General features: G+C 37.8%; 1 protein-coding gene across 1 annotated transcript in view; it reads left to right on the top strand.

The window, feature by feature from the left end:
• The window catches only part of ROBO2 (roundabout guidance receptor 2), a 714,921-nt gene that overhangs the window by 511,435 nt on the left and 188,623 nt on the right, over positions 1–14,863 (top strand). The window contains exons 6-7 of the mRNA XM_015406679.1: positions 3,847–3,974; positions 10,288–10,299. Coding sequence (XP_015262165.1) covers positions 3,847–3,974; positions 10,288–10,299 — 140 coding nt within the window. The remainder of the gene's footprint in view (positions 1–3,846; positions 3,975–10,287; positions 10,300–14,863) is intronic.

Here is a 14,863-nt window from a genome sequence, read left to right as displayed (position 1 = left end):
CTCTGGTGAGGGGTCTGGAGACCAAGTCTTATGAGGAAAGGTTGAAGGAGCTGTGTATGTTTAGTCTGGACAGGAGACAACTGAGAGGTGATATGATAACCATCTTCAAGTACTTGAAGGGCTGTCATCTAGAGGATGGTGTGGAGTTGTTTTCTGTTGCCCCAGAATGTTGGACCAGAACCAACGGGTTGAAATTAAATCAAAAGAGTTTTTGGCTAAGGATTATGAAGAACTTCCTGACAATTAGAGAAGTTCCTCAGTGGAACAGGCTTCCTCAGGAAGTGGTGGGCTCTCCTTCTTTGGAGGTTTTCAAACGGTGGCTATATGGACATCTGACAGCAATGTGGATTCTGTGAACTTAGGCAGATCATGAGAGGGGGAGCAGGAAGGATTGCCTCAGTGCTTAGTTCTTGTGGCCCTTTTTTACACGCCCAGGAAAATGCTGATTGCCACGTTGGTATCAGGAAGCAATCCTGGAGGGTTTTTTTGTCATCTTCTGGGCGTGGAACAGCGGTCACTGTGGGTGTGGAGGGGGAGGTATTTGTGAATTTCCTGTATTGTGCAGGGGGTTGGATTAGATGACCCTGGAGGTCCTTTCCAACTTTATGATTCTGTGATTCATCACCACCACATCCAAGTTGGACTGCAGAGGAGAGTGAATGGGGTGGTAAAAATGGTTTGTGCTTCTCCTACCTATCACTTGTGCTAGATGAGTCCAAGGTTGAAAGTCAGCTGGAGTGGTATGGGCACTGGACTTGAAGATGACCTTGGGCAAGCCATAGTTCTGATAAGAGCTGTTCTTGAAAAAGAGCAGTTTCTGTCAGAGCCGTCTCAGCCCCACCTACCTCACAGGGTGTCTGTTGTGGGGAGGGGAAGGGAAAGGAGTTTGTAAGCCGCTCTGAAACTCCTTTGGGTAGTAAAGGGCAAGGTATAAATCCAATCTCCTCCTCCTCCTCCTCCTCCTCTTCTTCTTCTTCGTCTTCTTCTTCTTCTTCCACACCAGAAAACTTACCTCACAGCAGCGAACCCATTTATATATACTTGTTACCTTAAGAACACCCAGTAACTGAGGGAAAGGTTTGTAGTTTAAAACAAACCTGGTTCTCCAAAATTATAAGAGGCAATGTGAGTCCCGTCAGCTGGTAGAACAGGCCTTTCTCAACCTGAAACCACATGTGTCTATATGGGGTAGGAACTACATGTTGCAAGGTATAAGGGGATTTCTCAGCATGTGTTTCGTTGTAATGCTGATAAAGGAGCCAAAAAGGCATTCATAGAGAATGAGCAGATGATGAAGATGAGGAGGAAGGAGGAGGAGGAGGAGGAGATTGGATTTATACCATGCCATATTTACTGTGCATCTGTGCTTGTTTGCTCATTATCAGTTCAGCTGATGGAAGGTCATACAGTTGACTAAGATGAAATGTGAGCCTACGCATGCAAAGTAGTGTTATGAGTCCTGATGATCTGGCCCAGGAATAGGCAAATCAAGAATTCACAAGTGGAGGAGTACTGCCTTTATTAAAAGTTATATTTAGTAAAAGGCTTATTCATTCCCTGCTGTGTCTACAAGGTTTCTGCTTGGCTGACCATGCGAACAAGTCCTGAAATCCTCATATGAATGGAACTTATTTTAGGAACACAGATTAAAGGACTTTAACTGTTTAGTTTAGGAGATCAAGAGGTTGTTAAGTGTTACAAAACAAAAGAGACTTTTTAAGATTACTGTCAGATGCATGTGCAGGGTAGTAAGAATTACTAATTGGATATCGTATGATTTCTTGCCTAATGCCTAAGGACATCCTTCCTATTAGTGCTTGCATGCACATCCTCTCCAAGTCCCCCAGGGCATCAGGAACTTCTTGATTCAGTGAAAGTGCACCTAATTAAGACCTTTTGGTATAGCTGGGCTTTCAGGCCTGGCTATAGGGTACCTGATAACTGAGTATTACTGTAGTTGTTTTAATTGATGTATTTTAAATAATTAGTTTTTGAATAATTACCAAAAAATAGACTTGAGTGTATAAATAAATGAGGTTCTCATTAAGGTATCATAATGAACCAGTTTGTTTCACATGCAGTATCTGATTCAGCAGGTTTTTTTTATGCTTTTTACTCCAAGTTAGAGAGGGCCGTGATGGAGAGGTGGGCCATGGCAAACCACTTCTGAATGTCTCTTGCCTTAAAAACCTCACGGGGTCTCCATAAGTCGGCTGTGATTTGACAGCACTTTCCACCACCACTACAGAGCCTCTTTAGATGTCATGTATCATATTCGGTACTCCACTGTTTCTGCTAGTATGCAAAGTATGGAAGGGATGTAAATATTTCCAAACATGGCACACAACACATGGCAGGACCTGTGGGCAGTCATTGATGTTTGTCTCTAGTAGCATATATGTTTCCTTCACACTTTGTATCTTTACTGCAGGAAACACATGTAAAGGCTATTAGAGATAAACTAGACCATGAAGATAGTTTCAGAGGGTCGCTGTGTTGGTAGTAGAATATCTAGATCAAAGTCCAGTAGCACCTTAGGCCCAACAAGATTTTTGGGGTACAAGCTTTTGAAACTCAGAGCTCCCTTTGTCAGAAGAGAACTTTGACTTTCAGAAGCTCATACCCCGAAAATCTTGTTGATCTCCAAGGTGCTCCTGGACTCAAATCTAGGATCCCCCATGTTTCTGCAAATGGAGTGAAACTTCCACGTTTGGAGAAAAACCTTAAACTTAAAAAAAGGAGGAGCTAAACATACAATAATTTAAAACAGTGGTGATCTTGCAAAACTAGGTGATCCAAAGTAGCTGCCCACATCTCATGAGGTAATCGTGTGAGATTTTGGTAGTCATTTACTTTATTATGAAATTGAAAGGTCATCGGGGGGGGGGGAGAAATAGTCATGGAGTGGGGAAGGCAGAGCCAGTGAGAAAGGAAATGGGACAAAGGGTGGGAAATGGGAACTAGGAGTGGAAGAAATTTCTGCTCCTCCACTACTCTTATGGTCTCCCTCGTATATCATTCTGTTCTACAAGAAGTGCTCTAATCATACATTTGCAGGCTGGTAATAGCCCTGACCTGAATAATTAGGGTTGCCAGCCTCCAGGTGGGGCCTGGAGACCACCTGCTTTTACAACTGATCCCCAGCTGACAGAGATCAGTTCCCCTGGGAAAAAATGGCTGCTTTTAATGGTGGACTCTATGGCATTGTACCGTGCTGAGGCCCCTCCCCAAACCCTGCCCTCTCCCAGATCCACCCCCAAAGTCTCCAGGTATTTTCCAACCCAGACATGGCAACCCTATGAATACCCCCCATTTATCTTGAGCTCTTTGGAATATTTCATGAATATCTCTCTCTCTCTCTCTCTCTCTCTCTCTCTCTCTCTCTCTCTCTCTCTCTCTCCATGACTGTGAAGAGTTCTGCAATCTTTGTTAAGAAACTAATATGGAGATCAAATATTTTAAAGACATTTTCCAGAACAGTAGAAGCAAAATGTATACTTCAAGTAGTTACAACCTGGGTAAATCTGGGATGTCATTTATTGATAACTGATGCATGTTACATCTATTTTATCACAGTATTCTAGATCAAGGGCAAAGTGACTGGTATTATTAATAAAAAGCCCTGATATCACATGCACATAGCAATACTAATTTTATGGCTGTAAAGTTTTAAAGTAATGCATAGAGCAATAAAAGTGTCATGAAGATTAATGTTCAGTGGAATTATCTAATTCCACATAATAAATTGTCTTCCAGAGATGTATCTAAAATAGAATAAGCCTGGCATATTCCAGGTGAGAAATTAAGCCACCTCTTTTCATCTTTGTCTTCTTTTTTGAAATGTAGGTACGACATCAAAGATGACTACACCTTGCGTATTAAAAAGGCTATGAGCACAGATGAAGGGACATATACATGCATCGCTGAGAACAGAGTTGGAAAAGTTGAAGCTTCTGCTACTCTTACAGTCAGAGGTGAGTGTTAAAGTATTTGAGTGAGCTTACAGTTAACAGATCTTATTCCTATTTTCGGGGGGGGGGTGATTTTGTAGTGAAAAAATCTGTTCAAATAATCAGAAATGTTGAGTTTTTAAATTGTATTAAAACCAGCTTTTTGAATAGAGTTTTCTTTAAAAACCAGGTTTATTATACCAACATTAGTTGACTGAAAAAGTGCCTGGTAAAGATAGACAACTTGTATGTTTCTGTGCAACCTAAAATATAAGGCTGAAGTACTGAAATCACTCTTCCCATATAACAAACATTGATGTTGGGACCCAGAAGTATCTCTTTAAGGCTTTGAACCAAGGATTCTCTAATGTATCAGAGATCCTTTAATAGCAGATGCTAAGGTTTGAACATGGGACCATGTACATGCAAAGCCTGTGCTCTTCCAATGAGTGATGGTATAGAAATCCCATGCCTGTAAAATTTAATATTGGTGTAATTATTCTAAAACCAATATTCATTTATCAAGTTTAGCTCTAGAATGTAGACGAGAGATAGTGATTGTAGGAATTTAATTGCAGATTCTACCTATATCATTTGAAAATAGTAGAATGGAGGAAGGAGGAAATTCTTTTATTTTAAGGGGAAGAGTTCTGATGGTAGAAGGGGAGTCAGTAATATATCTTTTCCATGATAGTGACAGAGAGAGGGCAGTTGGTATCAGAGTGGGTTAAAGACAGGCGTAAGAGAAAACAAATGATGAAGGACAATTGGGTATTTGGTGACCATATGTTGATCATATATGCTAATCATATATCTTCCTGGTGTTCAAAGATTATTTTGATTTAAATAAATATTTCCTTTAAAATCTTGGTTCACCAGTTTCTTTTTAGAGCAAAAGTCCTTCTGTTTTTGAAAACCAGACATTACATTCTTTAAATATTCTAGCTCTTTAAATATTCTAACGTATGAATCCAGTTGGAGCTGTTATTATTTCCCTACAGAAGAAATTAATATTGTGAAAGGCCAGGAGTCTGAACCCATAATGCATATAGAGGCCCTCGTCTACTTAATGTGACTGAAAATATCAGCCATACAATGGCAAAAGAATGATTGTGACACCATGATGAAAATATTTATAGGATGCCTCATATATGTACATATAGATCAGGGGTCCCCAACCTTTTTGAGCCTGCGGGCATCTTTAGAATTCTGACATAGCATGTTGGGCACAGACATAAAATGGCTGCCGCAGCAAAGCCAACCACAAAATGGCTGCTGCAGTTTACCTTCAGTCATACAATGAAAATCCTTGTACTGTGATGGTAGCTCTTGCCAGAGCAACATTTTAAAAATCTCACAGCCAGAAAGCTCACTGAGGAAAAGCCCTAACTGGCCCTGCCCAGTTTCTAAAAACACTTGGTGGGCCCCAGAAAAGGTGTCATGGGCACTACATTGGGGAGCACTGGTATAGATATATGTATAAATGTATAATACGTATAACACACATGCCGGTGGATTCATTGGATTTACACTGGAGTCGAAAAGGCAGTATTTCGTAATTTAGCAGTGCAGGCTGAAGACTCAGTAGAGATATGAAAAGTTAATGAAAAAAATTTACCTTAATCATTGCTTTTTCTCTACCATACACGTTAAATCAGATGATCAAAGACTCTATGGATTAGCTGTTGTAGATTTTCCTATGGATTGTTTTATTAGAGCGAGGGTCAACTGATTCAAGATGCTGACTTTCGTTTCCATCCATTTAATGCATGGACACAGTTCAGTTTGATTTTCTGAATTTGGAGGGGGAGGTAGAAACGAACCTAGTTGCATAAGGAGGGGAGAGCTTTCCAATGATAACAAAAGAAAGAGCTATTTTCTAGTAATCCAGCTACTGAAATATTGTTGTGATACTGCAGAGATTATATAATATAAATTCCCAAGGAATGTCTTGTTACTTGTTTTTGATGAGACTAGATTTCTGTTTTGTGAGAAAAGCAATACTACATTGTCCCTTATTTTTAAAAATAGTATTATTTTTCTTTAAAAAATAGAAATATTAGACTGCACACTTCAGGTTCCTTCATAACATTATCTATTGTACAGATTGTACAGACAATAAAAAATTACTTCCACTAAAGCTTAGCATGCTGATATGAGTAGTGACTAGAACAAAGGGGGCAGGGAGGGATCTGTTGAACTCACTGGAGCTTGAACTTGAGCAAATTAGGGTGGAAAAGGAAAGTATATAATTTAATTGATTTTCCTACATGAAAGAAGACTTCTCATTATCTTTCCCCCTTAGCTTTCTAATTTAACTAGCCATAGGCATAGTATTTATTCAATACAAAAAAGTCTCTATATTAAATATATATGTAAAACATCTGAGATATGAAAGAAAATTAGAAAAACCTGGAAATATAAAATTTAAAGTCAAAGGTCACAAGGGGAAGTTATATAGACTTTATTTTTAAGATTCAAACAAAAGTCATGCCCTTTATTAAAATGACAGTCATGACAACAGTTATATACACAAATCTAATTTTTTGCCTTTTTACTTGAGAAGAGAGTCTCTTGTAAGTAAATATACATAGGTTTGCAGTCTTATGTTAGTTGCTTTCAGTGGGTCAAAGCATTTTATGTTAAAGTAGTACTGTCACTGAACTGTAGTATAGGCCTCAGTTCCTCACAGTGATTGAAGTTTTAAAAATCTAGAACTTTCCCCTAAACTTTCTACAAAGCCATCAAACGCTCCCTGCCTTAGCTAATAATCTGTAAAATTGCAGTTTTGTTGGAGTTAATTATTATAGGAAAGTGTCTATCAGCATAAGAGACATTGCTTCTAGTTGCTGCCATCAGGTTGGATATCCTTTGCCTGTAAGCAAGCAGTGGTTCAGACATAGTGTAAAACCATGGTTAAATTAAATTAAACCTGTAGTTAACAGTAGGAGCTCATATCACTCCAATAACTATGGTTAATTCAGATAGCTCAGACCAAGGTCTCAAACCAGAATATGCAGACTGTTTATTAATCTCAGTTAGTGTGGACTATGGTTTCATATTATGCATGAATGTGGTACCTTGGCTTAATCCTGGTTTGTTTTCCTCTTGACACTCCACATCCACCCTGTTCCACGCTCACTTCCACTCTCTTAAATACTCAGCAATGTGGCAAACTCCTTACATGCATCCCTAACGGAAAACATAGAAAAGGATCCCTGGCTTTCTTAACTCCTAAACTTCATACACAACTCCATTCCCTAACAAAGCATTGGGGAGTGAAGGATAAACCTGGGTATTCACACACTGATTATTTAAAAAATCTTTCTTCAGGCATTGGAACCCCCTCACCTCAAAACAAATTTACCATGGAGTCAAAACCTGAGAAAAGTAATGTGTTTAAGTAATTTATTGTAGCCTAAGGAGATGTACAATGATAGCATTTCCTCTCTTGTTCCACTAAGGTCAATAGGAAATTAAGGCCATAACAGTTTTTCAATACTGCTAGACTCCTGGCCAAGTTACTCTTAACAACACTCTCTGTGGCAGTGCTATGTTTATTGAGATATATGCAAGATACAGAGTAGAACAGTACTGTGTTAGAACTGGCGATTTTGGCGTGCATCTGGCCAGATATAGCTAATTCAAACATAGCCCCTTTTCCCTGTCCCCCAATCGCACCTCACAGTCATCTAGCCCTGCTGTTGCCATCCTGATTGGAAAATATATGGTTCTGTTATCTACAAGCAAAAGCTGGCACCGAAAGTCTCAAGGACATTCCTCTGGAAAAGTTCCTGCTTCTACAAGCAAAAGATTCCCACTCACACAGCAGTCACTCCCCTCTCCTCAGGAATGTCCCTCCCCCCAGAAAACATGGCAAACTGAGCAAAGCAAAGCAAGGTTTGACACCATAATTCTCAATCTGTTTTAAAATATAATTGTTCGTGTGTCATGTTCACTGTACTGCCTGTGCCATAAAGGCTGCAATCCTGTGCATATTTATTTTGGAGTAAGTCCATAGATCTTCCTTGCAGACATGAACAGAATCAGTCTGTGTGTTCATTTAGAGACCTCTTGGCGATAGGAATATATGACCAGCTGAGGTTTTTTCAATTATGATTTTATGTCATTTAGCAAACCAAGTTAAGCCAGCCAGAACTTCATCTTTACCTTTCCTGCCATTGACCACGTGAGTTCACTTTTTGATATGAACTGAAGAAGGAATATTCAGCTGAATTTATTTGGGTAATTTCAAATTGAAAAAATAGCATTCATTAATACCATAAGCCGTATTATCCTAGATATGTGATATTAAAATGGGCAACATCAGTATCTGCTTTATTTATAAGATAATGTTTCTGAAATATCAGGATCTGTGTTCAAATAGATAAAGGATACTTTAGAATCGTGGTTCTTTTAGAATTATCTTGGGTTTTAAAAAAAATATTTATTAGGTTTTTATGCTTAATAACATACATACATATAAGACAACAACAAACATAGATCCACCCCACAACTAATTTCTCAACACAACAATTTGCTGGTACCTAAATGAATTATAGATTCACTCTAATCTCATACACAAAATTTACATTGCATCACCCAGAGTTGTTCTAATAAAGATAGTTATCAACTGACATATCTACTTTCTGCTAAAGCTCCACATAACAAAAATAAGTTATCTATTAAATCATCCCCTCCATATTTACTATTTAAATCAATTATAATCATTCTTTCTAATTTTGAAAAAAAACCCAAACATGATGTATTCAGCATAGACAGTCACCTACCAAATCCTACATTTTACTTTAATAATTCTTGTTAACTACCTCTCTAGTCTCTAACATAAGTACCATAACTTATATAATAAGGTAACCAACATGCTAATCTTAATTAGATCATCATAATGCACCCAATGTTATCACATAAAATTATATTCTTACAAAAACCTACCTAAAACCACTCTGCATTACATCCCCACTAATTTCATTCACCTGCAAAATTAATTCATAATTAATTCATGATTACTTGGATGGAATCCCATAATGAAGATCAATCTACAAAGTTTTTTTTAATTTTAAAATGATCTTTAACTGCTGTTTATATGGCATCAGTTTTTTGTTTCAAAAAAGGTACTTCAGTAGCAGAAAAGCCACCTCTAGAGCTTAGAATAAGAAGCAGGGTTAATGTTTAAATTATAATAATAAATAACAATAGTAGGCACTTCTTTTGTAGTGTGTAGAAGTAGGTGCTATAATCAAAACTTGTAACTATGTTGATTATACTAAAAAGGATAGCGCACTAGTCAGGCAATTAATTACAGTAAGTAGAATTCATATTGTCTGAAAACTAGGTAATAGATTTGTTACAATACATGGTGTTGGGGAAAGGAAGGAAATACTGGTCTCCAAATCTGACAAAATTAAATTGTAATGTTGCAGTAGTTCTGTTTCCGAATTCTACTACTAAAATTTGGCCTGCTTCATTTCTTCCATCCTTCTGTAAATTTACTGTTTACCCTTGAGTTCTTCCATAACAAATGTTGAGTCAAAACAGGGATGACAGCCCTCATCCCCCAACTCAACAATTCTAACATAATGAAAGACTGCTGCCAGAATGAAATCACTTGTTGCAGCAACTGCCTTCGATCTCAGTATCAGTCTGAGGTAGAAATAACCTGTCGATCATTGCACATTTTTAAGAGAAATTCAAGTTATCTAAGCAACACTTTGGGAGATTCTGGTTGTAAATCCTTATGGTCATTGGATGTTCCTTGTTATATTTTCATCAGCACTGTCAGAGATGAGGAACAAATGTGCTATGAGCTGTTGTGTCCATAACTGGTTAAGGAAAAATGGTGCCTTGGGCATTTCTCTAACCTGAACTGCAATCGGGCTGGTCCTGGTAAAACTCAGTTGGTATTTAAATCAGACAGCAATGTATCGGTTTTATTGGATTCACATTTGCCAGTCTGTAGCGCTAGATGATGTATTCATCAAGGTTTAGAAGTTTGTCCTAATGTGAAGCTACTTACTTCAATCAAGCATTAGCAATGACATTTGCTGATGGGACATGAATCTCTCAAAAATGTTCAGCTGACTGGTTCTGGACAGCTTTTTCAAATGCTATACAGGTCCTTGCCTTCAACAACTGCAATTCCAATAACTCCATCTTAAATAATGGAAATGAGCATCTACTTCAAACTGACATGTTAATGTAGTATTCTACTGAGTATATCCACAGTTACGCATAACATTACACATCAAGCCTTCTGACAATTTCTTTTTTTCCCTTTTAATTTCTTCATGTTCTCACCACACCATTGTAATGTCTTCAGCTCGCCCTGTTGGTAAGTAACCATCATTCTCTCCATTTTAGCATGTCTTCATCCAGTTCATCTTTCATTTTGAAACCCCTTAACACTGCTTTTCAGTAACTGTTGACTACTGGTGATCATCAGTGCTGGTTTGTTGCGAGCTTTCTATAAGCAAGCAACATGTCAGAAAACAAAGTTACTTTGTAAGTGTGTTGACTGTTTGAAGCCATTTTGATAAATGAGGCTGAACTTCAACAGTTGGCATATATTTCAAATTATGGGTTAATGCACCACAATTATGCTTATTTTCCAGTTTGTTATTGAAAAGAACAGCCATTGACATCAGTAGACTTTGAATATCATATCCTGAATATTATTTTTTATTATATAAAAGTTATGAAAGTTTGAGAGAGGCAGAGCAAGAAATTTTGTTATCACTACAAAAATTCTAGTCTGGATTTAGGAGCCAATAATAATTAAGGACCCCAGTCAATGTTGTCTTTATTTTATGATGTGGTCTGAAAATTTGTGAGAGGTCCTTGGTTTACTTCCAGTGCTTAGCATGTGATGTTTGGTATAGTATCAATGGAAGAGCAACTTCTGGATGAGCATATGGAATTTTTAACCTTATGGCACTGTTTACTAATGGAGTTGAATCTCAGGGACAGCAAAAGATTTTGAAATTAATATCTTTATGTTAAGGATTTCAAGGGAATAAGTAAAAAACATTTTAATAATATGATTTTCCCCCATATAATATTCCTGCGGCTTTCTGTAGTACTAAGGATCATGATAGTGATAGTCTCATACTTAAGCTTTTATCTGTATTTGTAGCATCCATTTTATAGACAAGCATGAAAATGTAAGCTTGAATTATTTCTGTCTCTTTCTGTCTTTGGTCAGAGCAAGGCATTTATAGCATATGGTACGGACTGTGCATATGCAAGGGCAAGCTCAGTTCTGCCTGAGGTGGATGGCAGCTGGTGAATATAACAGCTCTGTACCAGATTCCCATTAGCAAATCAAAACATTATGAGTAATAACTGTATTGCTCATCTCTAGAATAGCTGTTCTTTTTATTGTAAGCTTTGGAAAAGATTTCCTACAGCAGTTAACAGCAGATGGGTTTTGGAAGCAGGGTATTTATTCCCATTTAGACCATTTACTCCTGTTATTGCACACATCAGATGTGTTTTCGAGATGAACAGGTTAATATTTTCACCAAAATTATTTTTGCTTTGTTTCACTGATGTAATGCATTTGTTCTAAACACAAGTGCTGGTTTAGTAGATGAAAATTAATTTCACTCATAATTGTATTATTTGGAGGCTATGAAATGCTTCTTATATGCAATAAAATATTTAATGAATTAGTCTTCCAAGAGTGTTCATATCCAGTTGCTCTGTCAGGTGTTCAAAGTATAAACGAGTGGAGAACACTTTCCAAATACAGTCAGCTATATCTATATATTTATTTCTCAAGTGTGGGCAGATCTGCAGATACTTAAATCCATGGATTGGGCCCATGCTGAGACAAAGGAGATTTTTGTTGTTTGCAGAAAAAAAAATCTGAAATCAGTTTAAAAATTACATGGGTTTAATTCTCCCAAGAACAAAAGTTTGCCTGTGTATGTCTCTGTCAGAGTCTCAGTAGTGGGAGGAGGGAAGTCATGGCAATTGAAGCCATACTATATAGGAAAATTCAACTTAATAGCCACCAAAAGCTAGTCCCAACTCCCACAAAATTACAGCACTGCTGAAAATGATCTGTTCCAGACTTCGGCAACGCTCCCCAAAAAGAGATTTCAAGGACCCACTAAGAATGCTTCTATACATGCCCTTCACGTGCAGATAATGGTATATTTTTTTTAAAAAAATGTGGGAAAATGGAGGAAAGGAGAATAATGTAAGTTGATTTTGGTCCCCATTGGGAAGAAAGGCTTTCAAGAATCAAGTTCTCTAAACTAAAATTCAGTAGCCAGAATTTATACTGGAATACACACCACTGACATAATTAATTACTCTCTCCCCACACTGACATTGCCACATTACCTTTGTTTGATTTAATGATGACTCCCTGACCTGAATAACTTTTGACCTATCATGCCAGGCTCTGGCTACCAGTCCTGTTTGGTGTAGTGGTTAAGTGCGCGGACTCTAATCTGGGACCCAGCAATCTTAATTCCGGCTTGTGATTCATCCAGGCCAGCATTTCGCATGATGTACTCTGCATATATATTAAATAAGCAAGGTGACAATATACATCCTTGTCGTACTCCTTTTCCTATGCTGAACCAATCAGTTGTTCCATATCCGGTTCTAACTGTCGCTTCTTGGCCCTTATACAGGTTTCTCAAGAGATATGTGAGGTGGTCTGGTACTCCCATCTCTTTAAGGCCCTGCCATAGTTTGTTGTCAGCTAGAGGATGACAAATTATGCAGGCCTGGTTAATAATTAATTATTAATAATTAACAATTCAGTTTTTATTTACAATATTTACATTCTGCATTTTGATCTGAATTTGTCTGGAGAATAAGGTATATTCCTGCAGGTTTAAGAGTATTTGAGAAGAATTTGCTATCTATAAAAGTAACTTTTAATGTATTTATTAAAGCATTGATACCTTGGTTTTCAGCACAAATGCCCCCAGAGTGTCTTAGAGATAAAAAGAATACACTAAAATTATTTGCTAAACCGTAATTACAATAAAATCAGAACAATAAAATGCTTAGTAGAATGATCAGCATTAAAATCAGGACAAGATGTCATGCCGTCACGGTCAGCGTAACACACAATTTCAGTAGGTTAATCTTCAGTTAGTCAGAAAGTTAGGTTGCATAGATAAGGTTTTGTCATCCTACTGTGAGATTAAATTGTTTATAATCCCCCTTTCTCACTGAGACTGACGGCAGATTACACAGTGTAAGTCAGTAAAAAAAAACAGGATGGGACATCCAAAAGCAATGCAATAGGGTTTGGATTGCAGAAATCTAAAAACAAGCAGAAAACTGAAACAGAGCTGAAGAGGAAGCATAAGCATTTAAACGTGACATGTTAAACAATGCAGAAATTACATAGTAGGAGCATATTTAACAGCAACCGACAGTACAAACTATATACAGAACTACAGTCCAAGTCCCTGTCCCTTTGCCTCACCTCATCACCATGGTCCATACGCAGGCGATTTGGATAGAGAGATATAGAGCTGGTGTCATCAGCCTACTGGTGACATTTAATTCCAAAGCTACAAATGATTTCTCCTAAAGGTTTTACAAAGAGGTTGAAAACATCGGGGAGAAGATTGCACCCTGTGGCAACACACAACTCCCACTCTGAAGACTGCTGGTTTCTGAAGACAACCCTTTGAGTACAATCCTTGAGGAATGATATAAACCAGTCCAAAGAATATCCTCTGATACCTACTTCCACCTCCAGATGCCTCAATAAGGATGGCATAAACTACTCTAACAAAGGCAGATAGATACAGAAAGAGCAACAAAGAATCGTGTCGATTCAGAATGAAGTCATCAGCAACATCCATCAGAGCCATCTCTGTCCCATAGCCCAGCCTGAAACCAGTCTGAAAAGGATTCAGAAGTTATCCAAAAACACCTGGAGTTGGTCTGCTACTGCTGACTGGATTATTTAACCTCAAAAGGACAGACTAGAGTAGAGGTGTCAAACATGTGGCCTGCAGGCCAGAACCAGCCTGTCCAGGGCTCTTATCTGGCCCACAAGCAACTGGTGCGAGGGAGGGAAGGCAGGAGGCTGCTGCGGAGAGGGAGCGGGCAAATACAATGAGCTGTGTGTGGTCGGAGCTTTCAAGAAATAGAAAGGAAATGGCTATGGGGCAGGGCTAATGGGTTGAGGTAAAATATGTGGAGAGCAAATCATGGCAGTTTCAGTACAACATCGAAAACCATATAATAGTCAGTTTCATCCAATAACACCTTGTGATGCCACCATATCTTGTCCAAGAATAGAATGTACAAATGAGAACAGGCCAGTCTTCTTCTGAAAGGGCTATAGCACATCTAAACTTTTTTCAAAAATAGTTGCAATGTGGCTTGTGTATTCATCTCATGCATCAAGAAACAATAGATAACCTTAGCCATCCATATGTCCCGTCTCTATATATCTATCTCAGTAGCTAGGACAGGTCAAGCTGCTTATTAATGACTGCTTGCTATCTCTGCTAGATCCACTAGTATGAAGTAAAATAAAATAATTCTGAGAAAGTGTATGCACACCACTTTCATAGCACATATACACAGCCATTCACAAATCTCTTCCAGCTTTGTAAGGACACATCAGAGTAAGCCATTTTAATGACCTATGTTTTACTTATAAAAATGATTGTGTCATACATTTAGATTTATTTCTGAAACAATAATCAATAACCTGAAAGGGGCTTTGAAAATCACTGTCTAATTGTGGGAAAGGAACAGGGAAAGTAAGGAAGGCCTTTAAGATTTCTTTCCCCATGTTTTTTAAATATTAAAATAAATTAAACTTAAAAAATAGTGGCTCTGCCTAGTAAAATACAGACAGAAAAATACTATAATATTATATAAAATAAAATTATATAATATAATTT

Source organism: Gekko japonicus, unplaced genomic scaffold, assembly GCF_001447785.1.
Source record: "Gekko japonicus isolate JY-2015 unplaced genomic scaffold, Gekko_japonicus_V1.1 scaffold195, whole genome shotgun sequence".
Lineage (NCBI taxonomy): Eukaryota > Metazoa > Chordata > Lepidosauria > Squamata > Gekkonidae > Gekko > Gekko japonicus.
Note: the sequence above shows the minus strand (reverse complement) of the source record. Positions and strands in the feature narration are given on the sequence as shown.